Below are 24,566 nucleotides of genomic sequence, written 5' to 3' on the forward strand. Positions count from 1 at the left end.
GTAGGCCATCTTGTAAAAGTGAGTATTAAGGAGGCATTTAATTATTTATATTCTGTGACATTCTGGCTTTATTACCATATTTTTTTCTTATACTTTCCCTGTGTGCATATTAAATGTTCTTTTGCTGCTGGAATAACCTAATTTCTCCTTACCTAATCTTATTTTATACTTAAAACACTACCCGACTATTCATTTGCAAATGCAACCGGCGCAACTCTGTGAAGGGAGAAAAATAAGAAAGACGCTGACGGAACTAAATCCTACAGTATGATGTGCATTCTTTGCTCTCCTTAAAACCTACATGGTGCTTACTGATGAGAAAGTGATACGGCATTGTAATGTGGTGAGTCACTGTTGTGCACTGAGGCTTAGCCTTTTGCACGCTGTACTTTTTGCAGAATTAACTATAATATGTCATGGCCTGGTATTGCATTTCCTGTATGTAAGCATTGTAAGGTAAGCTGGTATTGACTGCTGGACCTGGGCTGCAAGAGAGAGAGAAAGAGAGAGAGAGAGATTGAACGAGTGATGCAGTAGGACAGTAAAAGCTAATTATGAAGAAGGGAAGTTAACTTGCTATATTTCTGTTTTATTTACAGACTTATTCAAAGTTCCAACTGGATATAAAGGATCACTCCGTTATTGATGTTTTGTGAATCATATTCATGGCTCAAGGCAGTTACATCTTGAGAAATGTGTCAGGTAACTATTACTATTACTTTCCAAATAGCTTAAATGTTTTTTTCTTGGTGTGGATTTCATAACTTGTGTGTCATTCACAAAATATGTCCAGCCTTTTGTTTATAGAGGTTATAATGGCATTTTAAAAATAACAAAGACTGGAATATCTCAACTTAAACACTCTCAACTAGAAAGTAAAACCAATTATTTGTTGGGTTCAAGTATTTGATAAATGAAAGAAGATATTTCTGTTACTTTTTGTGTGTTCACTCATTGGCTGAAATACTCGGGAAGATGTCTGTGGTTGAGGAAACCTGCCAAGAGTATGGTGAGGCATTTTTTAGGGAGAGTTTCATTGTAATTATAGAGTTGGTTCAGTCTATGTAGAGAGACGTACCATTTGGAGAGAAGTGACTACTGAAAACAGAGTGTCTGCTCCACACAATTGGTAAATCCTCCTCTGTCCCTCCTCTTCTTGTGGGACAGTCTCAGAGAGTTTAAAGTCAAAAACATTTCGAGGTGACTGAAGGAAAGCTCTAGAGTCGAATTGAAACGGTCGCTGGTGAGCGTGTAATACTGAGGTAAGGAAAGAAAATAGGGCAGCATGTTGTGGATTTTGCTTGTGATATTTTTTCTAATGAAGAGCTAAAGCAGTGTCAATATCTATGTTTCTGTTGTACATTTAATGTCTAGTTTTATAGTTAGTTTTACTCACAGTGCAGTAATTTCATATCACATGCAATTAGTGACATTTACTTTTACTCAAGCAAGAGTAATAAACTATGGTTATTCCACTGTTGGTCTACCAGGTCAAAGCACTGAAGAGCGTGTTTCTAACTACCTGGGGATTGACTACCAGTCGGACGCGGACTACCTCGAGTGTGTGGACAATTTCCAAAACGGCGCCACCATTAAGCGGCTAAGCCTTAAGAGGAGGCCCAGGGTGGCCGTCAACAATGTGGAAAAAACACAGAGTGGCGTTTCATCCAGCCAGTGGTACTCTGCAGAATCCTTGTCATCACCAAGCAGTGATGATACAAGACTGCTGGGCATGTCTTCTGCAACCAGAGGTCGGCCTCCTCTTCCTCCGCCACACGGTTCCTCGTTGGATAACAAACCCTCCAGGATTGAAGGGCCGGCAACCCCTCAGATACTCAATGAGTCAAAGCCTCAGCCTGCTGCGAGATCTCTTCCTTTACAAAGACAAAGCCCAGTGGTGGAAAAGACCTTAATGGAGACCCTCAAACATTTGGAGGAGGAGGTGAAGAGCCAGACTCCACCTCAGCCCCATCCCCGTCGCCGACTGGCCAGCTTTGGAGGGGTAGGTTCCCATGGCTCGCTCTCCCCCTTCACTGGCCTGGGTGCATATAATCACAACAACAATGGGAACAAGCCTACTGGCTCAGGAGGTGAAATCCACCTGAGCTCGTCCTTGGGCAGTAGAGGCAGCACAGGATGCCTTCGGCTGAGCCCACAGAGCTCTGGAAGAAGCGCCTCAGTTGCAAGTCTCGGCCCCACGCACCTGCAGCATGTCCGTGACCAGATGGTGGTCGCCCTGCAGAGGCTGAAGGAGCTGGAGGAGCAGGTGACCATCATCCCTATCCTCCAGGTGAAAATCTCAGTCCTTCAGGAGGAAAAGAGGCAACTGGTATCTCAACTCAAGAACCAGAGTGACAACGAGGACGTGAACGATGTGATCTGGAAGAGAGCATGTAGCATGGAGACATCTGACATTGAGAACAAGGTGAATATGGGGGAAGGACTTGAGGGCGACCTCAGGGAGTTCAGGCAGCTGACTGAAGAGATGCAGGCGTTGGAAAGAACCATCAAAGGCGGACATTTGCACGTATGGCATGAAAAAGGTCATAACCTTCTGCATGACAAGGCTATCAAGTCAGTCACAGTTGATAAAGATGTAGATATGACCTCATCTAAACCCACAACAGAAAACAAATATGTGCTCACCGATGAGGTAGAGACAAGGTCCATCGCAACAGAAGTGTCCGAAGTTAATCTTGGAATTTACACAGAGCGGGACGCAGAGATTGATGCCCAACAACTAATAATTGGTGCCTTGAAGGAGAGAATTTGTCACTTAGAAGCAGAGTTGAAAGAATCCGCTCTCCAGACAGAGATGAGCCGTCTGAAACTGGAGCTTCAGGCCGCAGGAGCTCGGAATCGAGCCGATAAAGCATCCTATGCTAGACCGTCCACTGTGAGCACCGGCACCGAGGCAAGGCCTCACACCACAAGCCAGGGAGTGGGCAATCACACTGAGCTCCGAGATGCCAGCACGGGGGAGGCAACAGAGGTGAAGACTGTGGGAGTATCGTGTTGCGGGCCTGAGCTGAAGAATGTTTGCACAGGACCAGATGTACCAATGAGCCAGTGGGAGGTCAGGGAGCGAGTGGAGACTATGGAGAAGGGCGTGGGGATCCAAGTGTCTACGAACACACAAGGAGTTGGGATGGAGATAAGGTTTTGTGATGCAGAAACCAACACAGAGGTACCAGTGGAGAATCTGGGGTCTAAGAAGAGAAAGATTAAGTCTCGTTCGGTGGGTTGTGGGGACTGTTCTGTTGATGTGATCATCTACGAGGCTAAGGAAGTGGTTTCTCAAGGTATTGCCACAGATCAAGTCAGAGGAGTGGATCTGGGGATCATGGCATCACCGCAGACCGCTTCTCAACGTACCAACACCGTATCCAGTTCAGTGTCTCGCTTTACCAACACCAGACATGCCTTCAACACAGACTGCAGCACTAATACTGTCCTAAGTACCCAAGACAAGCACACCAACACCACTCAGACTGCTACTAGGACCGTGTCAGTAGGCAACTGGGTCCAAGACATCAAATGCACCCCAGAGACCCGCACGATAGGTGTAGGAACCACAAATCTGCCTGGAAGTGCCTTTAAACAAACACCAGGGACAGTCGCCAAGGTAACCCGAGACGCCGGTGTTGGATTCACGAACATTAATGAGAATTTCCTGGTCGGTCTGAAGACCCGAAATATGGCCTCTGGATCCTCCCATCGACCGGACCCCATCAAGACGAGGAGCGTCGGTGTCGGGGAGGGGAGGATACGGGATCTGTCGGTTTCATCCAGTCAGACCATCCAGCAATCGTCCCAGTGGGACCCCGAGCTGAACCACTACATAGAGAAGATGCACTGGCTCCTCAGGGATCACGGCGGCCTGCTCACAGAGGACCACGTTCCGCAGAGGGAAGGGTTTGTCCAGCAGCACAGTGGCCGACCAAGTGCCAGCTCCTGCGATAACAAAGCTGCAGCACAAGAAGGAACAGACGTCCATCCTTTAGATTCTCAGCCACCAGGTAACACTGTAGATTTAGTCAGCGTTAAAGGTACCCTGTGGAGTTTTATTGTAAACAAGAAGTTATATTTACATACAGTAAGTTCCCAACCTGGGGGCCGCGAGGCCTTCTTGATTTTAAGGGGTGTAAGACAACTTTTTTTAAAGACGGTTGGCCTATATCTCAGCATTTCAGTCATTTCTGTGATGAAAACTAAATGAAAGTGTTATTTTTAAAGTTTGGATTATTATTTAAAATATAAACTTAAAACAAATCTCACAGGATAAGGGCACAGTGAAGACCTGAACACAAGCTATATTCACAGAGGCTTCCCTCTCTGCTAAACAGCCTCGTCCTGCTTTAGAAAAGTACGCAGTTAAAACAACCAAAGAGCTAATACAACAATGGCCAAGCGTCAGGGAGAAGAAAACACTGAATTTGTCAAAAAAGAAGTCCATTAATATGAATTATTGTTAAGAATATCAAATTAAAAGTCCTTAAAAATAACATCTCTGATTTAATGTTCACAGGAAATGGCTTGAAATTCATCCAAATCGCTCGTTTTACACAAACTTCCTGCAGTTTTTGCGTTCACTATTTGGGTTAATTGTACAGTGTATCAATTGTTCTGTACTGTTATTGTTATGCATTGACTATAATATGAAATATCCATAAAATATGTCACTTAGTCAGGGGTTGTCAGTTTACTCAATGATAGAAAAGGGGTCCCCTCAGGAAAAAGGTTGGCAACTAATCGAATAGCGTATCTCACCACAAAGCATTGAGGCTTTTAATCTGTGGTGTTTACATTCAAATTTACGTTGGCCAGCAGTCTTCTTTTTCCCTTTGGTAGCCTGTACAATGCTATGTTTATTGGCATCTTAGCCAGTTCTCAGCCAGTGGAATAGCAGAGGAACACCATATAGCTCGCTAAACCTCTGCAATCAGCGGGAAGGTGCATCACAGCATCCATGTGGATCCACTGATACAAACATTGCTTCATACTGCCACTACTGGTCAAAAACTCCTTTAGGTACCTTTAATGTTGGATTATGTAATATACTGTATGCAATATTTATAATGTCATGCTGGTGCTATTTAAAAACTTCTTTCTTTGTTGCAGTCAGCAGAGGGTTTCAGCCCACATCTCAACTCTTACTTGACTCTCCAAAGTGTGACAAAGAAGACCCAGGGATGTGCCAACAGGGTGATTCAGAGGTGAAAAGAATGATACAGATGTTGGAACAACAGACATCCTCAGCTCTGCAAGGTAAACATGCATTCGTACAGTAAAGAAGGGTAAGAAGAATTCTGTCTGTGCGAAAGAAGTCTGGTTTAAAAATACTGTCCTTCCAGACCGCTCCCAGGCCCAGATTAAACTGCCGTTAGGCTGAGAGGAAGTGGCTGCCTTTGGCTCACCATGTTGACATTTTTAGGGATACACTTGTAATGTTCGGAATGATATCTGGTTTTGGAGGGTGTTTCGTACCACAGACCAGATTGTGGCCGAGGGTCTAAAATTGAACGGCTCCGTAGGAGGAGCTGGTGTCGGAGAGAGATTTCTCTTTATAAAATGAGGCTTTTAGATTTGTAAGAATGTTGAAAGCATCATGATGAATATACCCTCAATAAGTCCTGCACAGATTGACCTCGTAGGTTTCTATATGTTTCTTACTCTATGTGTTGTATTTAATGAAATACGTAATATGTTAAGATTCAGAGGAATATTTATCAGAATACTTATACATTTAGCATTCATTCTAGAATAAAATATATATATTTTTTTATTTATTTATTTATTCATTCATTCATTCATTCATTCATTTATTTAGTTATGTATTTATTTATTTATGTATTTATGTATTTATTTATTTATTTATTTATTTATTTATTTATTTATTTATTTATTTATTTATGTATTTATTCATTTATAAGAAGTAAGTTTGTGCAAGAGTTGCAACAATTAATCAGTTAATCGCCATTCATTGTTAGTTGTCAACTATTAAATTAATTGTCAACAATTATACTACTATACTAGAAAAATAATAATTCTCTGATTGCAGCTTCTTAAATGTGAATATGTTCTGGTTTCTTTACTCCTCTATGACACTAAACTGAATATCTTTGAGTTGTGGACAAAAACAAGATATTTGAGGACATCATCTTGGACTTTGGGAAACACTGATCGACATTTTTCACCTTTTTCTGGCATTTTATAGATCAAACAACTAAATAATAAATCTGAATAATTGACAGATGAATTGACAATAAAAAAATAATCATTAGTTGCAGCTCTAGTTTGTAAAAATATGTGCATTATACTACAATATATACCAACAGTGTAAATAATAATAATGCTGAAAAATGGGGTATGATTCCATGTGTTAAAATGCAAGAATATGATAATAAATGCATGCATGTGCTGCATTGTTGTTTCCAGACAGGTCAACTCATACTGGTGTTCTGCGGTCTGTAATGAAGAAGCAAAACGGTGACCAAGGCTGCAGCAGCAACAGGAAGAGCATGAAGTTCATGAGGGTGACCGCAGGGTAATCATCTCATGTCTAATCTAATAGGTTTTTACTTTAGGACTCACTATCTTAACATGTTTTTAATATATTAACTCCTTTGTTTTGTCCTTAGATTAGACCCCGTGTCATCTTACGAGCTCTCTGCCAGTGAGAAGACGAACTCTGAGGAAGTGGAAAGGAGAGGACACAAGAAATCTTCTCAAGATGGAACGCAAGGAAGAAAGAGCAAAAGTGGCTCCAGCAAGGGGTCGAAAGGGTCTGGGAAATCACACACACAGAGGTAATGTAGTCCAGGAGGCTTTAAAACCAAAACATTAAAAAGCCTCACCTCTCAATCTTGATATGATTCTACCTGTGGAGAGTCTAACCTGCAGCATTTTATTCCTTTCAGGTGTAAAATAAGTGAGACGATGTTTTCTGCTTGTCAAGCCTTAAAGATGCACCTGAGTGATAACACGGCTTTATCCAGCAGGGAACTGGTATGTTTTTGTTCACTATGTTCAGCGTGAGAGAGCCCTTGAAGGTCACTGTGTGTGTGCATGTGTGTGAGTGTGCACGTTTAATGGTATGTCACTGGATGGGCGTGGAGAGACGCGGAGGCAGGGTGTGTTCAAGTATGCCATTTAAAAAGAACTTGGCATTGGATAGACAAAAAAAAGCGCAGGAATGTGTCGGCTCTGTAATTTTCTGTCATCGCATTTTGGAAAGAATGATAATGTGAGTGAGAGAGACTCCTCACTTTCATGATCATTTTGTAGACAAATAGAAGAAGTTCAAAAGAAGTGTACTGAAAAGGAAAAAATCAAAACAGATTTCATAATGAGAACAAACAAAACTGTCAACACAAACTTTTTTATGGATTATATGATGCCTAAAACTCTTCCTTTATGTTTCCTTTTAGACATTTGAGTTGTTGCTTTGTTATTCTCTTTGTCTGAGCTCTTTCAGTCTCATCCTTGTAATAACGAGATTCTCCTTTTCTATTCAAAGTCGAAATTGCTCCGCGCGCTGTGAATTATGGCAGCTCGCGAGGCATTTATGGAAACACATTGATGTCTTTTGTCCCCCTTTGCAGCACGACTGTCTACAAACAATCCAGCAGGAGTGGTTCTCTGTGTCCAGCCACAAGTCGGCCGCTCATGACACGATGGGGGATTACTTGTCTACATTTCGGGTCATTTCACCTTCAGTGTTGCAACATGTAGCCAACACGGCCGACGGCAACGGAAACACAGCGCTGCACTACAGTGTGTCTCACTCCAACTTTGGCATTGTCAAGAAATTGCTTGACGCAGGTACAGTAACACTCACAGGGGAACTAGATTATCATTATGTGTTGTCTGCAGACATCACTGTGCTCCCTTATAGCCACTAGAGGGCAAATAGGCTACACTGAGTGATTGAGTGTGATACTTTCTGGCTTATGAGGTGCTTTTTTATCTAAAAAATAAGTGTAATGTACAGACATTTCCACATTATTAACTGAAAAGAAGGTTTTTTTTCTTATATCTTAATGCTGCTGCCTCACCCAAGAGCACTCATTTTAAACTCCGAAGGATAATAGGAGATAATGGCTTAACAGCATGAATAAAATACATTTTGTTGACAGCAGCATAACCAGCCTAAATAGATGTTTGTTTTCCTTACTGGCACAGCTGTTGTACAAAACAATAATTACATCACACTTTAGCTCCTGAAAGTAGTCGTTAAAATATGTTATTGATCCTCAGAAGTACTCTTAATGCAGGTGGTAGAATTGGTGACGATAACAGTTGAAATTAAGATGCATTTTAGAAATAAACTTTTAAGATCATAATGAACTGTTTCTCCACCTGTGCACGGGTCTAAAAGGGACCAAAAGTTCAGAAATATAAACCAGGGCCAGGCCATTCAGAGGCTTTAATCATTGCAATCATTGAATATGATAGAGGAGACAAAGTGTTCTTTCTTATTTTTATCTAAATGCGTTGCTAGAGCTGTCAGAAGAGGTCAAATATCACCTCCTAAAGATTTAACTACATCCAAAACGTCTGTGAACTCTGTGTCTGAGAATTAGAAAATAGTTAATTAAGAAATAATTGAGCCCCATTTGAAAGAGTATGTGAAGGTAGTAGAGTGTTTTCTCATTCTTATTAGTCAAGCTAGACTATAAACTATGCCGAATTTGAACAAAATTCATGCTTTTGATAACTTTTAATTTCACGGCAGCGACGAAGACTATGAATTTACACAATTAATAACCTTTTGGTTTATTTAATTAACATTTTTAAGTAGAATATTTTGTTATTTGAAGATGAAACTTGGTACTCTCAGTTCAGGTGGAACGAGTTCACAATAAATAAATGAAGATATAAACCTCTTTCTTCCTCGCTTCCCTCTCTTCTGTGTTTTCTCCTCCGGCCCGTTGACCCCCATCACTACAGAGGTGTGTAACGTCGATCAGCAGAACAAAGCGGGTTACACGCCCATCATGCTGGCTGCACTCGCAGCTGTGGAAAGTCCAGAGGACATGAGAGTCGTGGAGCGGCTCTTCACAAAAGGAGACGTCAACGCCAAGGCCAGCCAGGTCAGTGTGGTCTCAGGTAATGGTAGTGGGTGGGATGTCCTGCTCTTTCTCTAAATTGTGTCCATCTGTTGCTGTGGGTGGTACTAAAAACTGCTTGTTGTTGATTCTTTAATACTAATATAAGTGGATGTGTTTTTTATCTCTTCAAAATGTACCTTAAAGGGAGATTTTGTCAAATATTTTATACACTTATCAACACTGTAGTGGACAAATATGCTGCTTTATGCAAATGTATGTACATATTTATTATTGGAAATCAATTAACAACACAAAACAATGACAGATATTGTCCAGAAACCCTCACAGGTACTGCATTTAGCATAAAATATGCTCAAATCATAACATGGCAAACTGCAGCCCAACAGGCAACAACAGCTGTCAGTGTGTCAGTGTGCTGACTTGACTATGACTTGCCCCAAACTGCATGTGATTATCATAAAGTGGGCATGTCTGTAAAGGGGAGACTCGTGGGTACCCATAGAACCCATTTACATTCACATATCTGGAGGTCAGAGGTCAAGAGACCCCTTTGAAAGTGGCGATACCAATGGATTTCCTAGGTTTTCTAGTTTCATATGATAACAGTATCTTCACTCGAGCTTTAAAACAGAGTCTGCTACAACCTAAAAAACGCAAGTTGCGTTAATGCATTAAAGAAATTAGCGACGTTAAAAATAATTTGTGTTAATGCTTTATTATCGTGTTAACTTTGAAAAAATACAAAATAAAAGAAAAACAAAAGTGAAATATATATAACAGGCTGTGGGCAATTAATTGTAATTCCACTGTCCCTATTTTACCCAGAATAATTAGTACCAAATTTCATAGTCCAGGAAAATGTTTAGCTATAAAATAAAAAGTTACTGTATTTTTTAGTGTGCATATCTTCAATGAGTGAAGAATGGAGAAAGTACGATCTGTCTGATTCCACAAACAAGCTGCGATTCTATATTTGAAATGTTTGAGATGCACTCAGCATCATTAACCCTACTGACCCCTGACCTGTGTCTGACCCCTGCCTTCTGCCGTCCAGGCCGGTCAGACGGCTCTGATGCTGGCGGTGAGCCACGGCAGGATGGACATGGTGCAGGCTCTGCTGGCACAGGGGGCGGAGGTCAATCTGCAGGACGACGAGGGCTCCACGGCGCTGATGTGTTCCAGCGAGCACGGCCATGCCGACATCGTTAGACTCCTGCTGGCACAGCCAGACTGCGACGCTTCCCTGACTGATAGTGTATGTGAGTCATTACTGCCACTCTGTGCAGCTCCTATAAATGTGAATCATTCCATTTTTGTCTCACATATTACCAAAGCAGAGTGAACAAGAATTCCCATTCAATATGTCACGGAAATAAAAGCGCAGAACTTTTATTTTTCCGTCTGTAAATGTTCAATAAACTTTCATAATGTATTTGAGTTTGTGTGTTTTACAGGATGAAAGCACAGCCCTGTCTATTGCTCTGGAGGCAGGACATAATGACATCGCAGTGCTCCTTTACGCACATGCCAACTTCTCCAAAGGACAGACAGGGGTGTGTGGGTTAACAGTTTAACACAAACATTTAAGTATATATATATATATGTGTGGGTAGTTTTCTAAAAAGAAAAACTTGTTTTTATTGTGTTTATGTGTCTTAACAGGCAGCTGCTCGTCACAGTGGCAAGTCCCTCTCCTCGTCTGGGGGCAGAAATCTCTTTGAATGAGGTGATTCACCGAAGACTCAACGGATGCTTCTTGAATCTTATTTATGAGGTGATTCAGTACCGAAGCCTCCATAAAGAAGGGGGGATTTATAGTTTATAGTTGACAATTGACAGAATGCTAGTTATTCTCTAGTGTAGCATTTGCATAGTGTGTATTATAATAAAACTCAGCAGATAATATATGCATGGCAGAGTATTATTCTATGTTCATAAGAGATAATATTTAATGTTTTATCCTGCAGTCATCTATTATATACCATCACTTCAAAGTTTCTTTAAATGTTTTAATTCTCTGTTTTTGTAAATAATATTTAATTGCAATATTTTATAATTGCAAAAGACAATGATACAAAAATATAGTATACAGTAGCATCAAACTCATATGTGAGTAAATATGTAAATTAATAACAAAATAGCAGTAAATAGTCTTGATTTTGTCAATTATTCTGAAAAAAAAACTTAAAATCTTAAAACTACGTGAACTTCGTACATCCGTTATTTATTTATAATGGATAGTTTTGACACTGATGAAGGCTGGACAGCCGAATGTTTGCTCTTCTGTGAATAAAGTGACTTCTCATCATGACTGTCAAATATTCCTTTCAGTTTAATTTGAAACAAACTTTATTGTAACATTGGAGAAACCAGCAAGAAAAACGCTAGATTTTGAAAATGATCTAAAAACCGAGCCCAGTGTTGCCAAATCTTTTCCAATGAAAGTAGCAGCACAAGCTCCAAAAGATGCTAAACCTAGCAAATTATCACAATGAACGTAAACAACAAACATGGCTGTTGTTTTACAAGCATTTTCATTCATGCAGCACAGATACCAGATATGTTTTTTCTTTTTTGTCAGAGCATTTGATTCATTGATTGTTGTCGGGGTGTAATGAGAATTTCAACAAATATAACAAATGTTTCTAAAATATATTACCCACCCGTGGCTTTAATACACATTTTACGTGTGTGTGTTATATCCATTTCATGAAAGGAAGTGAATTAAACAAGTTCTTATATTGTGCGACACTGGGCAAGGTTACCTCAAAATAGTATTCTCCAGTTTTTTTCTGCACCGTGTCCCTTTCTATCGTTGGCTACTGATCAAATGGAGCAAAAGACACCTCCAAAAAAAGTGAGTAAAAGCTTATTATGGAGCCTTTTTTTTCCTTTTCATTCTACATTCAATTTCAGCAGGTTTCGGTGGATGAATTTTCTCACATTTCTCTTCCTAAGTGACTCAGCCAGGTGGGAAAAAAAATACCTTCAGTGGGTCATCAACACCTCTTTCCCTCATGTCTGGCAGATATTACTTTGATTCAACACCCCTGAACACCCAGCTCTCTGTTCCTCCTCGAACACAGAAACTACTCTTTTCCTTTCACCTCACTTAGTTAGATTAATATCCTTTCGGAAATTCCTTTTGTGTTTTTGTGGTATTGTCCTCTGTGTCCATCCTGTCCCCACTTGCTTTTTCAGTCAGTTTTTATTGACTATTTCATAAGGAAAGGGGGCAGCCAGATGCTTTAAATTTTAAACATCTTTTCAGATGACTGGCTCATTGTTAGTTGGCTTTGTGACCTGAGTGCAAATCACAGCCTGATCAAAGTACGCTCGGTTCCATCCGTGTTCGCACCACTGCAAATTAAAACTGGATTTCAGCTTTGAAAAAGATATAAAGAATTGATCAAACATTCAGAATACCATGCGCCCCGGTACAGTCCAGGCTGTTTTAGATAATATTCCATATAACTGGAGAAAAGAGAGTTTGTGGGGCGAATTAAAGGCAAATTAAATGTGGGACAATAATTAAATTCTGCATCAGCCCTCATCACCACGTTTAATTTTAAATAAGGACACTGATGGTGAATGAATATGTGATATGGTATACATTATAAGGAATCATAACAGCCCAATTTCTGAAGTGTGAATTTTCTACGCAAGAATTTCAATCATAAAGATATTTTTGACGTTATAGTGACACGTGCAGTGACATAATGTGTTTTGCCTATTTGCAAAGGTCTTGAAAGTGGTGCTTGAGTGTAGGAGATGGAAAGAGAAGATGGGGCAGACGTATGAAATTATGTTGTCAATACTCACGGTGGCCTGCCGTCAACCTATCCACCCCCCCCCTCCTGGCTTGTTACTGTGTCCCATTACTGAGAGCTTGTGCGTGTGTGACTGAGAGCACTCTGAGTCACTTCCCAGCAACAGCAATAAAATACAATGATATACAAGGTCCACCATCAAAATTTGCTGTTGCCATGGTAACAATCAGCGGTTTTGAGCAAGTGGGAACATAATACTGAAATGATATCTCTATTTCATCTCAGTTAGCTAACCCCAGTCACTTCACATCGGCATGCTCTTTACACCGCATTACTCATTAGAATAGATTTTAATATAAGCGATCTTCAAAAGCAAAAAAATAATTATAATTAGGGCTCTCTTCTTTTTTTAATTTCTAACATAATAATACGAAAGGGGCATGCGTGGAAAAATCCCCCTGTACACTGAGACGAGAAATACCATCAACATAATAATGTTGTTTCAGTGTGCACAGTACTCGTGTTTACAGTATGTTGCATGTTTTGACATCTGCTCTCTAATGATTCATTTGCTGGCTAATGATTTATTATTTCAAGCCTGCAAGTGGTGCACCCTGTCTTTATGTATATGTTAGGGTCCCTGCAGATAAATCTGCTCCTCAACATGTGCCTCTTTAAGCTGGAAATACAAATGTATCCTCCTGTCATGTCCCATTACAGCTTAGCCTACTGTAAAGTTCAACTTATATCATCTTTTGTCTGCTACAGCATACATATCTGCCCTATAAATCACATGCTGTGTGTTCTCCTTTAAGATAAAATCAGAAACCAAAAGGGAGAAATGTCATGCCCCCAATCTCTGCATTAATTCAGATGGAAGTGCACCGCTAACGTCAGTTTTCAGGCTAGACAGCTAATTATCTTGTCAGTTGCAGCACACTGCACAGCATATAAACTTACATGCAAATGTCACTTCAGTCCGCTCAGATACTGGTCCTTGCTCTTCAACACCACTGCTAACAGCGTACTTTGTAAGCCCATAACTTTTCAGCTACAGCACAAGTTTGTTTACTTTGTCTCTCCTCCCCTGCCGGGGCTCAGCCTGCCAGCTGCTGTCAATCAAACGATGACACGCCTCCTCCAGCAGCTGAAAGGAAAAGGAGTATTTCTGATATTTCCCCAGAGCTTCTTTTGCTTCCCTTTAATAATAAAAAATACTAAAAATACATTTTAAAAAGACATTGACATTATTTTTGACTGCTTGGTCTTTAAATCGTCTTACAAAGTAGACAATTAAATAGAGAATAGTCTAGTAATAAAATGTTTATCATGGTGACTGGAGGGAATCCAACCAATCAAAAGTTTTTATTGCATGTTTTTGAATATGCCACATCATAGAGCTTACATTTTCTCTTCCAATGAATTCCCATGTACTGTAACCCTGCTGAAAAACCTCCAAAAATATACAGTAAGTTACATATTGATATAAGAATATAATACAGAATTCATCTGCCATCAAACAAGATGTTGATGTTCAACATTTTAGTTGATGAATGGTTTGCTTGATCTTTGTTCAATGTGTTATCAACTGGTAAATTGAGTTTTGTCATTCAGCTTGTGAGAGAGGGTTATTAGTGTGAGTTTTGTTTAAGCTGGAAGAGGCTTCAGAATGAACTCGTTCAACTGCAGCAAGTGGTCATCATAAGATGTACTGCCAGAGTCACTTTATTTTTTCATGCAGCATCTTAACTGTGAGTGATGTTGTCCTACATGAACACACTATTTTCTGCCAAGATGGAAACAGTTTTGGTTATTTCACATGAGAGATTTATGTGTGTATGTTTTTGTCAGTGCTCCTCCCACTGAATTAAAGTGGGCGGGGCTTAGTTGGAAAAAAGTGATGTCGCATATTCCCGTGCACCAATCAGGATTTAGCGACATCTGACTCAAGATGTGATGATAGTTGTGGGGTTGTTTGCTAAGATTTGATGTTAAATCTTAACATCAGGGATTCCTATCACCCAAATTTTGATTTTGATTTTCAGTCCTGATATTAATGTTAGCTTACCAAAGATTTTTCACTGGATTTAATATAGAAAGTTATGTGTGTCCAATACAGTTTTATCTGAACTGTTTGCTAAAAGCATTTTATTTCGGTATACAGGCGTCACAGTGAGGCTATAAGAGTAAGAAATGCACTCTGCAAAAGTTAAGTATGACAAATGGCCTTGGCCAGCTGCGTGGTATGACAGCACAGCTATGGACGGCCTGTTCAACTCATGTGCATCGTGCTTCCTCTCTGGTTCTATTGAATTCCAGACCGAGCCACACAATTCTCTGCATTTATACAAAAGGGCAGCACTCTGCCATTATGAGTTTGACCTTATTCGAAGAGCATGCAACAGGATCTTATATTTCTATCCTGTTTTCCTGTGGTGTGAGTTTTGACAATGTTTTGCCTTTTTCCAGCAGCATTTTTTCTAACTGATTCACAGAAACCAGATGTGTTTGAATATCAGCCCAAAACTAGAAAAAAAACTCCACTGTTATTGCTTCAATTGTTACAGCTCAGTGTTGGGGAAATATTTTTCCTTGCTGTCTTGGCACATAAATGGAGTGTAATATGAGTCAATGTTAATGCATTAATCACCCTGCTGGAATTCTGCGGCTGCACACGAACAAGGGAGAAATCTTCAGTTAGACACTGGGGGACCAAGTGGTGGGAGGAGTAACCTATATACACACATTATAGCATTAATGGTCAATATGGCTGATTTGGTTGTACTCATGTATTCTACCACACCAGAATCAGTGGGTTGGCTCCATATTTAGACAGTCTGGCAGAATCTGGAAGCAATTAACTTATCCAAATGTATCCAAATACGCATAACTGTTTTTTGTCTCTTTAACCCAGCCACATGTTGGATGTTTAGTAAAACACAGACCAAAAATAAACTACATTGGGCTAGTAGGACCATGCAGCCATGAGACAATGCACGTTTAAACGCACAAGCATGGAGTTGCCACCTGCAAGCTACAGACCCAGTTATCAGAAGGCAACTGACTGAGTGAAACCTCAGTTTAACATATATAATATGATATTATTATTTGATATTAATATAGTAATATTATTATTATATAATATTAATATAATAATATTATTATTATGTGATATTAATATAATAGTATTATTATTATATGATAGTAATATAATAATATTATATTATATAATATTAATATAATAATATTATTATATGATATTAATATAATAATATAATATTCATATAATATTATTATTATATGATATTAATATAATAATATTATTATAATATAATATTTATATTATTATATTATTATAATATAATATTAATATAATAATATTATTATTATTTGATATTAATATAATTATATTATATTATTATATTATATTAAAATAATAAAATTGAGGGGAACAAATGCATGTTTTCTGAGGACCTGATAACGTGTGTGGTCCTGTGGAGGGTGGTCCACATGTCATATATTGGACAGGACGTCACCCCCAGGTGCCCTGTGGCGATTACGCGCATGCACAAACGTGCACACACACACTGTATGAACTATATGACTATCCTGTGTTGCTGCAATTGCATGCAGACTGGACTCATGTCGTGCATGCATTAGACTAGTAGACAGCACTTTCCCTCTCAAATGCAATGCAAAAATTAAAAAAATAATAAAAAATGGACCCGATAACTTTAACAGCAGGGTAGGAAGAGAGGAAGAAAAAAAAAACCTCCGTCTGGCAGCAGTCGATATTAAAACCATGCAGAGGGAGAGAAGCTCGGGGCCTTCCAGAGTCAGGAAAAAGAGTTCGGAGAGCTGCAGACAGGAGATGAGGATGGCTTTTCTATTTCCCCCCAGCCCATTGATTTGTATATGAAAACATAGCGCTTTTCTTCTCCCCCCTTCTGGGCTCTGCTTCTGAGTGATCAGCTGATGAAGAGACTAGCAGCTCGCCGCTATGCTGGCTTGCTAATTCTCTCCCCCACAGCTGCAGCCGATCCAGATAGCCAGCCTGCACATTGCAACCAGGTAAATATCCTCCTCCATCTCCATGGCTTTCTTTCTCTCTCAGGCGCAGGATGCAGACAGGCTACATCGCATGGGAAGAGAGGAAGAGATGGATACAATGTGTGTGTGTGTTTCAATGTGTGTGTGCGTGCATGCTCCAGCCAGAGAGCGAGTATCTGTGTGTGCGTGTGTCTGCAAAGTGTGTGTGAGTGAGTGCATGGGAGGAGAGAGAGGATGGTGTGTGTGTGTGTAGGTGTGTGTTGTAACAGATGAGAGAGGGAATCTTTGCCAGATTAGTCAGGAAAAAGAGGCAGGCTTGTGTTAGGCATGGAGCATCACATGCACACATGGAGCATCCCATGCACACACGCACACTGACACCTCGCACATGTACAGTCAATCAGCTGTGTGGTACATCATCTCGGAGGATTAGCCTCCAGATCCCTCCAGTATTCCTCTGCAGCCCCTTAGAGAGAGAGAGCAGCGGGGCTTTTAAAGCCTTCATCTGAGCGATGATGAGGAGGATTTCTATTGTTGCCTCTGCTGTAGAGCTGTTGTCTCCTCTAACTCTATTCTCTGACATGCATTTTTTGGTTTCGGATGTGCAGGCATGCGTATTTTTTTTTTTTTTTGTCACCATCAGTTCTATTTTTATTTTTATTTTTTAAGGCTTGGATAAATATTATAATTGTGCATGGTGCTGTTCCTCTAACCAGTGTGTGCAACATACATTTCAGCATGCTTTCATGTTTGTCCTTGAGAAATATGTGCATGCTTTATTATATGATTTGGATGCTGCTGTGTGTACTGTGTGATTAATGCATCAATATTATGTTCGGATTGGACAGCATGCCTTCTCTATTTCCTCTCCCCCCCTCTCCTCTCCTCTCCAGCCAGGCTGCTGCTGCTAGAGCTGCTCTTGCTGCATGCATACTCATGTTTCTGGCCTCTAATTGCCTTTGTGGAAAATACAGTGGTTGCAGCAGATATTCGAAAAAAAAGGAGCGATGAAATGGTTGAAAATAACTCAGGATGCAGCAGGCGGGCAACCCTTCTCCAACACCACACACACCGAAAAGCGTGTTCCTATCTCCTATATTTGTGCAAAAGCAGGAAAATATGGCTTAATTTTGATTGCATTATTAGCATATTTAGACTCTGTGCTTCGGTATAACACCGCTTCTTCAAATGTATTCACATTCATTGTGCATTTTTTAAAACAAAATGCAGCCTCCCCTCGATAATCATCTGACATCAAAGCCTCCAGAAAAAAATAATCTGTCCTAAATTTGCAGAGACAGCACAGTGAGTCGCTCCAGTCCATGCAAATTCATATTTGCTATTGTAATAAATAAATGAACGCTCTTTCATTTGAATACAAAAACATCATATTCAAAAACTGCCACATGAGGGAGAGTTCACATGAATGGGAATGGATGAGTTTTGAATGGAAATCGGTCACAGTTCTTCTCCTTTCCTCCCAGAGTTGTTGTTATAATGCTGAGGTATAAACTGAACAACAAAGGGAGCATGTGACAGGCGTTATGTGTACATATACATATTTTCATACCACAAGGTTTCATTCGCCTTCCTCTACCACTGTAAGTTTGATTGAGTTTGTTAGATGTTGCTTGGTCTTCCTGCAGCCTGAGGCAGGAGAGAACGGTTCCCTGGAGGAGATGGAAGAGGACATCAGTCTGAAGAAGCGTAAAGGTGATCATCATGGGGAGAAAGAACTGCAGGCCGGGCAGGAAACTGGCGAAAAGGTCAAAAGGAAGCGAGGACGCCCACCTGCTGAGAAACTGCCTCCAAACCCACCTGAACTCACCAGAACACTGAGCACACTAGTAGATATGGTTATCAACTACAAGGACGGGTGAGGGCGCTCACTTGTTTGTGGACTGTGTCATGACGCTTTGATGCAACTTTGTTAATTGTCAGTGCAAATGCAGCTGAGTTTTGCTGTCATGGAAACTCAGGTTCCCTTGTTCCTTATTGTTTAGGCCAGTTATTAACACAAAATCACAACGTAATTATCTCATTATGTGAAGATATCAAACTAATCCTTATGAACATGAAACCGTTGTTTCATTATCTCAAAATACTGAAGAAAAGCTTCACTTTTTTCATGCTTATATTAATTTTTCAAGCCATTTAATCCCAATATAACAAGTTAATATTATAGTTACCTCAAAATGTCCAATATTTATCTTTTTTATAGTCTTTGTGGTGGGATATAAGAGTGCACAGTCATGCTAGCAGCTCTAAAGGGGATATAGTATGAAAAACTCACTGTGTCCAGCAACACGTGACGCACGTGTCAATTTCCGCTCCAGTCCTTTCAAAATAAAACTTCTTAGTTAGCTGTAGGAATAGATCGACTTGGTTTAGGTTTAGGCAACAAAACTACTTAGTTAGGTTTAGGAAAAGATCGTGGTTTGGGTTAAAATAACTCCGGAAGTGCCGTAACTTAAGAACGGATATTACGTGACAAATAAATCAACTTTGACTTCTGGTTTCACACGGAACAGGAATGGCGGTCTCCTGGGTGAAAGTCCGGTGTTTTTTGACCCACCCATCCACCCCGACCTCTTCCCTATGACCTCCTCCTGGTTCACAATTACGTGGATTACATACAAATTGATTTTGTGCTGACCATCACAAAAAAAAATGAAATTCATGTCTATTTACATAAATCAATACATCAATATGACCCTGAAAATGAGCATGATATGTCTCCTTTAGGTACAGTGGTGCTTTGATCTAAATGCCAACCTCAGCATGCTAACATTTGCTAATTCCATAAATGTCAATCATATACTGACATATTGATTAAAGAGTTAAATTGATCAAAATGAGATAACATGAACTATCGCTCTGTGCTTCCAGGTTGGGTCGACAGATCAGCAAAGGCTTTGTGCAGCTTCCCTCTAAGAAGGAGGTACCGGAGTACTACGAGCTGATCCGAAAGCCCGTCGACTTCAGAAGGATCAGGGTATGTGTCACTGTACACCCTCACAGCTCACATACAGATATATCACCCATCATCTTATCTGCTGCTGAGAGAAACTCAAATGAAGGGAAATGAAACTCCAATAGATAATACATCAAAAGACCCACAAGTGTCTGTATTGAATATTCAAACACTTCTTTTACTAACTACTGATTGAGAAAATTATATAAATAGTCCTTAGGTACAGTGTGGTGCCACATAGAGGATATACTTCTATATCTACTGAGTGAGGGAAGGCGAATATCTGTACCAAATTTCATGGCAATTCATCCAATTTCACCGCAGTAGCTCCATTCAGATGTGGCTCCCCTTCCTCTGTCACATACAGGCTCATTAGAATACATCGCACACAACTTGAGAACTACCTTTGCAAAGGTGCACCATGTTTTTCAAGCCAATCAGAGCAGACTGGGCTTGTTCGGGAGGGGGGGCTTAAAGAAACAGAGCGTTTCAGACAGAGGGTGAATACAGGTATATTCAGACAGACAAAGCATGTAAACATGTTCTAGTAGAAACCAAAAATACAAGTATGAACCTGAAAATGAGCATGATGTCCCCTTTAAAGCATGTACTCCACTTTGTGCTCCACTCTAAACAACTTGAGGCTTGACTGTTGGTGCGTTCAAATAAAACTCATGAGCTCGTGTTTACAACATTGGAAGTCGTGTACACGATATGCGTGGCGTTGAAGTGGTTTAGTCGTGAGAACATCGCTGCTAAGCAACGGCAATATTAACGTTACTGTCGGCGTCTATAAGCCACAGAGGCCAACAATTTAGCAAGTGGGTAACATAATGCAGTAAATGTAAAGGCATAATGACGGAGGAAGAAGATGAGGTCGTAGAGAATATCAACATTTTCGTCAGACATATTATAAAATTACGAAGAAAAACAATATACGATTAAAATGACAATATATTAACTTATTATGCACCGAAAAATGAACTTCCAAGGCCTCCGCCATTTCTGACAACGTCAACAAACACGTCACAAGTCGTGAACTCGGAGCTTTCAGAAAGTTTCCACCTACGAGGTTGTGAATACGACAAGAGATGAGCATTCATATGGACTCTTCTCGTGAACACCACCCCATTTGAAGGCACCATTAATACTTAAAAGGTTAAAGGAATAGTTCAATATTTCGGGAAACCCTGAGAGTTAGAAGAGAAAATGTATGCCACTTTCGCACAGGAGAGTGGTACTGATCATCTTCTAATCTAACTAATCTACAGTATTATTTATTGCAATGGTCACAATGAGGTTTTGATAGTGACTCTCTGCTTCACAGGAACGTGTGCGTAATCACAAGTACAGAAGCGTTGGGGATTTGGAGAAGGATATCTTCCTCCTGTGTCACAACGCTCAGACCTATAACCTGGAGGGATCTCAGGTGAACCACAAGGAAATCTTTCATCAACACAATTATTTTTCTTAGTCTCCGTTCTGTATTATTGTTGTTGTCGTTGTGAGAGGGTTTGGATCTACATGTGGTGAAGGATGTCCCACGCTGTTTATGTGTGTCTCTGTTTACCACCGCAGATCTACGAGGATTCGATTGTCATTAAGTCGGTTTTCGAGAGCGCGAGACAGCGAATCGTCACGGACGAGGCACAGAAAGAGACGGTCAGACCAGGTCACAGCGATAATGGCGGCGGAGCTGAAGACCAATTTGTTCCATCAGCAGGTGAGAGTTAAAGCGAGACATCCCAGGCAAAAACACAGTTTTTCATGCACAAAGATTTTGGGATATTTTGCTTCCATAACAGTCTTCTTTCAGACTAGTGGAAAGAAAACATCCAAAATATACATTTAGGTGTTTATTTAACTACTTTGTCTGTTTGCGTCTGTAAGTTTCTCCTAAAGTTTACCAAAAGTTAACATTAGATAATGCCTCATTTGCATATTTAAACATACTATTACAGAAAACTTATAATACAAAAAATATTTGTCTTAATGTCAGTAATCAACTGGGGAATTTTCATGGTGATCTCTATTAGTTAAAGATTTTACCCTAATCACCTGTAGCGTCTTCAAAATGTATGGAATTTAACTATACATACCTTTAAAGGCCGTTTTCTCAAAATTAGTTTTTTCTCAGACTCTGAGCCAGAAATCTCCACTTCAGTTGCTCTTACATCCACCAAACTTTCCAGTTTCATTCCTCTCTATATTCTGAAGGTTTTTACAGAGGGTGTTTGTTCATATATCATTCATAGCCTGATTTACAGAACATTTTATTCCTCAAAACATGGCGAAAATTGATTTTTTATAGCTGTTGAGAGTATTTTCTGATTTATGGAGGTATAAAAAGGGACATCCGAACTTCCCTTCTGTAAAAACCTTTGAGTTTAACAAAATGAAACAAGAATTTTGAACCTGGCTTTATCCAATGTTCAGATTTCTGCTCTGGAAATGTATGCAGTTAGTACTTATTTAATAAGATAATGCCTCATTTGCCATTTTAAACTTGTAATACAAAAAAATAGTTCCCTTAATGTAAATAATAAACTGGGGAAGTTTCATGGTGATATCTATTAATATGTTATCCTATTTACCTGGGACAAAGAGTATAGAAGCAAAGAGATGAAACTCCGGTGTTTTTTTGACAGCCGCTGCCGCCATTTTGGACTGAAAACGCTTATTATATTCATAATATTGTTTCGTTCAACACAGGCCATTTGGATAGAATGACAATAAAATAGAAATAATTTTGTTTTACTTTTGTACGGCACTTTGTAAGCGGACGTTTTACTGCTGTCCGGTAGTCGCTTTCAGTCCAAAATGGCGGACGCGTAGTTTTGCGGCTGTGCGCTGATGTTGCAATGGAACGAACAATTGACTTCCACTTCTTGGCAATATATGTTTGTTTGTAAGTGACCAAATGAAAGCTAAAAGAAGATGAGGACACACTCTCTTTAGAGAGGTCATCTCTAAAATGATTGTTGGCTAGTTGGACTTTTAAACTACAACAATTGAAATGACACTCATCCTCTTCTCTTGTTCTTGTAACCAGTGAAAGCGTTACCAGTGAAGCTAAAGAAGGGGACTAAGGAGGGAAGAAGCAGAAACACCATGGCCAAGAGGCTCCACAGTGATTTAGACAGCGATGAGGATCTAGAGGATAACACCACAAAAGATGAAGGTTGAACAGAATGACCCTTGGTTTTTTTTGTATTCTTGCTCATGTCTATTCTCTACCCCCCCTTTTCATTGGTTTCCTCCATTTTCTAAGCAAAAGAAAGGAAAATAAGCTGGGAAGGAGCAGTCAAAGACAGCCACTTATGGAACAATGCGTTTTTCTTTTAGATGACTCATGCCACTCAAACACGTCTTGCTGCACATAGTGCTGGTTCTTCTCATTTAGCTGGTCTTTTATTCTCATTTCAGTTATCTGCCTTAGTCTCTGTGATCGCTTCTGCAAATATTATGTAAAACACCAGTTTCTCTCTGACTGTTTTTAAATCAATATATTTGATTGTATGAAATGCCTTCATACGTCTTGGAGCATGATGTGTATATGTCTCCTGAAAGCCGGCTCCTCCAGAGTAGTACCCGCTGATGACAATGTTGATGTGTTCAGGGCTCGAGAAGCACACGGGAAGAACGTGTTTTTAAAGAAAAACAACAAATGAACACTGTAAAAAATCTCTAAAATGTGATTTTAGAGATATTTGATAAGAAAAAAATGAAGTATGAAGTCAAAGAGACTTGAAAATATAGTTATACTTTTGTCTGTTTCTGATTCTTGATGGAATAAGTTTGGGTCTAATCAAGTTCAACATTTACAGTATATCCACATATTGTACAGTTTGTGTGAAAAAGTAAAAAAAAAAAACTTTTCATTTACTCTCCTGGTTGTCGGGGGAGGGTGGAAGACATCATTGTTAAGACAATCCCTGGAAACTTGTATCACTTAAACACTTGCAAAATAAATTTTACCAAAAGTCCCTCTGGTTGGTGATTATTATCATTACTAGTAGTTATTATAGTAGTTATTTATAATCACTGCAGCACATGTAAGTAGTCATCAAAGGATAAAAAAGACAGTTTAAGTTTAAATAATCAATACAGCAATTCCACCTCAACATTAAAGCAGGAGGAACTATCAGAGCCAGCATTAAATATTATATGTATTGTTGACAAAGTGCCAATAGGTGGTGCAAGAGAACTGTTTGTTTCTGTATTTCTGGTTGCACATGCTTATGTAACAGTGTCACCTTTCATCTAATGTATGTCTTGACCCAGTTCTTTGCAGCATCTCTTTACTTCACTCTCTCTATGTTAAATGCATTAATTGATAAGAATATATTACATGTTTTGTACAGCACATTGAAAACATACACAAAATGAAAGTGATGTAACACTTCACTACCAAAGATAAAGCACCAAATTTGTATTTCTGTGTCACCTCCACTATGACCATCCTGCTCACACTGAATATGATGTGTTTCCAGCTAGTTAAAGCACCCTGTTATTGCAATGACAGGAGTAGTTTCCTTCACAACAAACCCTGACGTGGACAAAGACATGAGCATGCATATATTCACAAGTCAAACGGGTCCATCTGCAGCAATATCTCAGCCAATCTGTTCTCACCCGCCCGCCTGCCCATACCTTGACTATACGTCAGAGAGGCTACGAGGCACAAATCACAACACA

The 24,566-nt window shown here is 39.7% G+C and overlaps 2 protein-coding genes across 6 annotated transcripts; both read left to right on the plus strand.

Moving 5' to 3' along the window:
- Positions 1 to 76: 76 nt before the first annotated feature.
- Positions 77 to 11,385, plus strand: LOC119478675 (KN motif and ankyrin repeat domain-containing protein 1-like). Of its 3 annotated transcripts, none has more exons than XM_037753567.1 (12): positions 78 to 343; positions 600 to 702; positions 1,491 to 4,019; positions 5,122 to 5,268; positions 6,439 to 6,547; positions 6,642 to 6,809; positions 6,921 to 7,008; positions 7,605 to 7,824; positions 8,953 to 9,095; positions 10,129 to 10,371; positions 10,529 to 10,627; positions 10,737 to 11,385. In XM_037753567.1, exons 2-12 carry the CDS (start codon positions 666 to 668, stop codon positions 10,797 to 10,799), a joined length of 3,846 nt encoding a protein of 1,281 aa, XP_037609495.1. In that variant the 5' UTR covers positions 78 to 343; positions 600 to 665; the 3' UTR covers positions 10,800 to 11,385. The 3 variants fall into 3 exon arrangements, with proteins under 3 accessions (XP_037609497.1, XP_037609495.1, XP_037609496.1); XM_037753568.1 differs by having other exon boundaries at positions 80 to 343; positions 10,129 to 10,329; XM_037753569.1 differs by lacking the exon at positions 10,129 to 10,371 and having other exon boundaries at positions 77 to 343.
- Positions 11,386 to 16,323: 4,938 nt separating this feature from the next.
- LOC119477753 (probable global transcription activator SNF2L2) lies at positions 16,324 to 23,854 on the plus strand. 3 transcript variants are annotated; one of them, XM_037751860.1, is made up of 6 exons: positions 16,324 to 16,915; positions 18,541 to 18,770; positions 19,784 to 19,889; positions 21,196 to 21,297; positions 21,447 to 21,591; positions 22,921 to 23,854. In XM_037751860.1, exons 1-6 carry the CDS (start codon positions 16,820 to 16,822, stop codon positions 23,052 to 23,054), a joined length of 813 nt encoding a protein of 270 aa, XP_037607788.1. In that variant the 5' UTR covers positions 16,324 to 16,819; the 3' UTR covers positions 23,055 to 23,854. The 3 variants fall into 3 exon arrangements, with proteins under 3 accessions (XP_037607788.1, XP_037607790.1, XP_037607791.1); XM_037751862.1 differs by having other exon boundaries at positions 16,325 to 16,915; positions 22,912 to 23,036; XM_037751863.1 differs by having other exon boundaries at positions 16,815 to 16,915; positions 18,519 to 18,770.
- The last annotated feature ends 712 nt before the right edge of the window (positions 23,855 to 24,566 follow it).

This window comes from Sebastes umbrosus, chromosome 19 (assembly GCF_015220745.1).
Source record: "Sebastes umbrosus isolate fSebUmb1 chromosome 19, fSebUmb1.pri, whole genome shotgun sequence".
In the NCBI taxonomy this organism is placed as follows: Eukaryota; Metazoa; Chordata; class Actinopteri; order Perciformes; family Sebastidae; genus Sebastes; species Sebastes umbrosus.

Coding starts and splice junctions, on each gene's coding strand:
- LOC119478675 (XM_037753567.1), top strand. CDS start 666: ATGGCTCAAGGCAGTTACATCTTGAGAAATGTGTCAG. Junction 6,548..6,641: donor TTCATGAGGGTGACCGCAGG/GTAATCATCTCA, acceptor TTTTGTCCTTAG/ATTAGACCCCGTGTCATCTT. Junction 10,628..10,736: donor TCTCCAAAGGACAGACAGGG/GTGTGTGGGTTA, acceptor GTGTCTTAACAG/GCAGCTGCTCGTCACAGTGG.
- LOC119477753 (XM_037751860.1), top strand. CDS start 16,820: ATGAAGAGACTAGCAGCTCGCCGCTATGCTGGCTTGCTAATTCTCTCC. Junction 21,298..21,446: donor ATAACCTGGAGGGATCTCAG/GTGAACCACAAG, acceptor TTACCACCGCAG/ATCTACGAGGATTCGATTGT. Junction 21,592..22,920: donor CCAATTTGTTCCATCAGCAG/GTGAGAGTTAAA, acceptor TCTTGTAACCAG/TGAAAGCGTTACCAGTGAAG.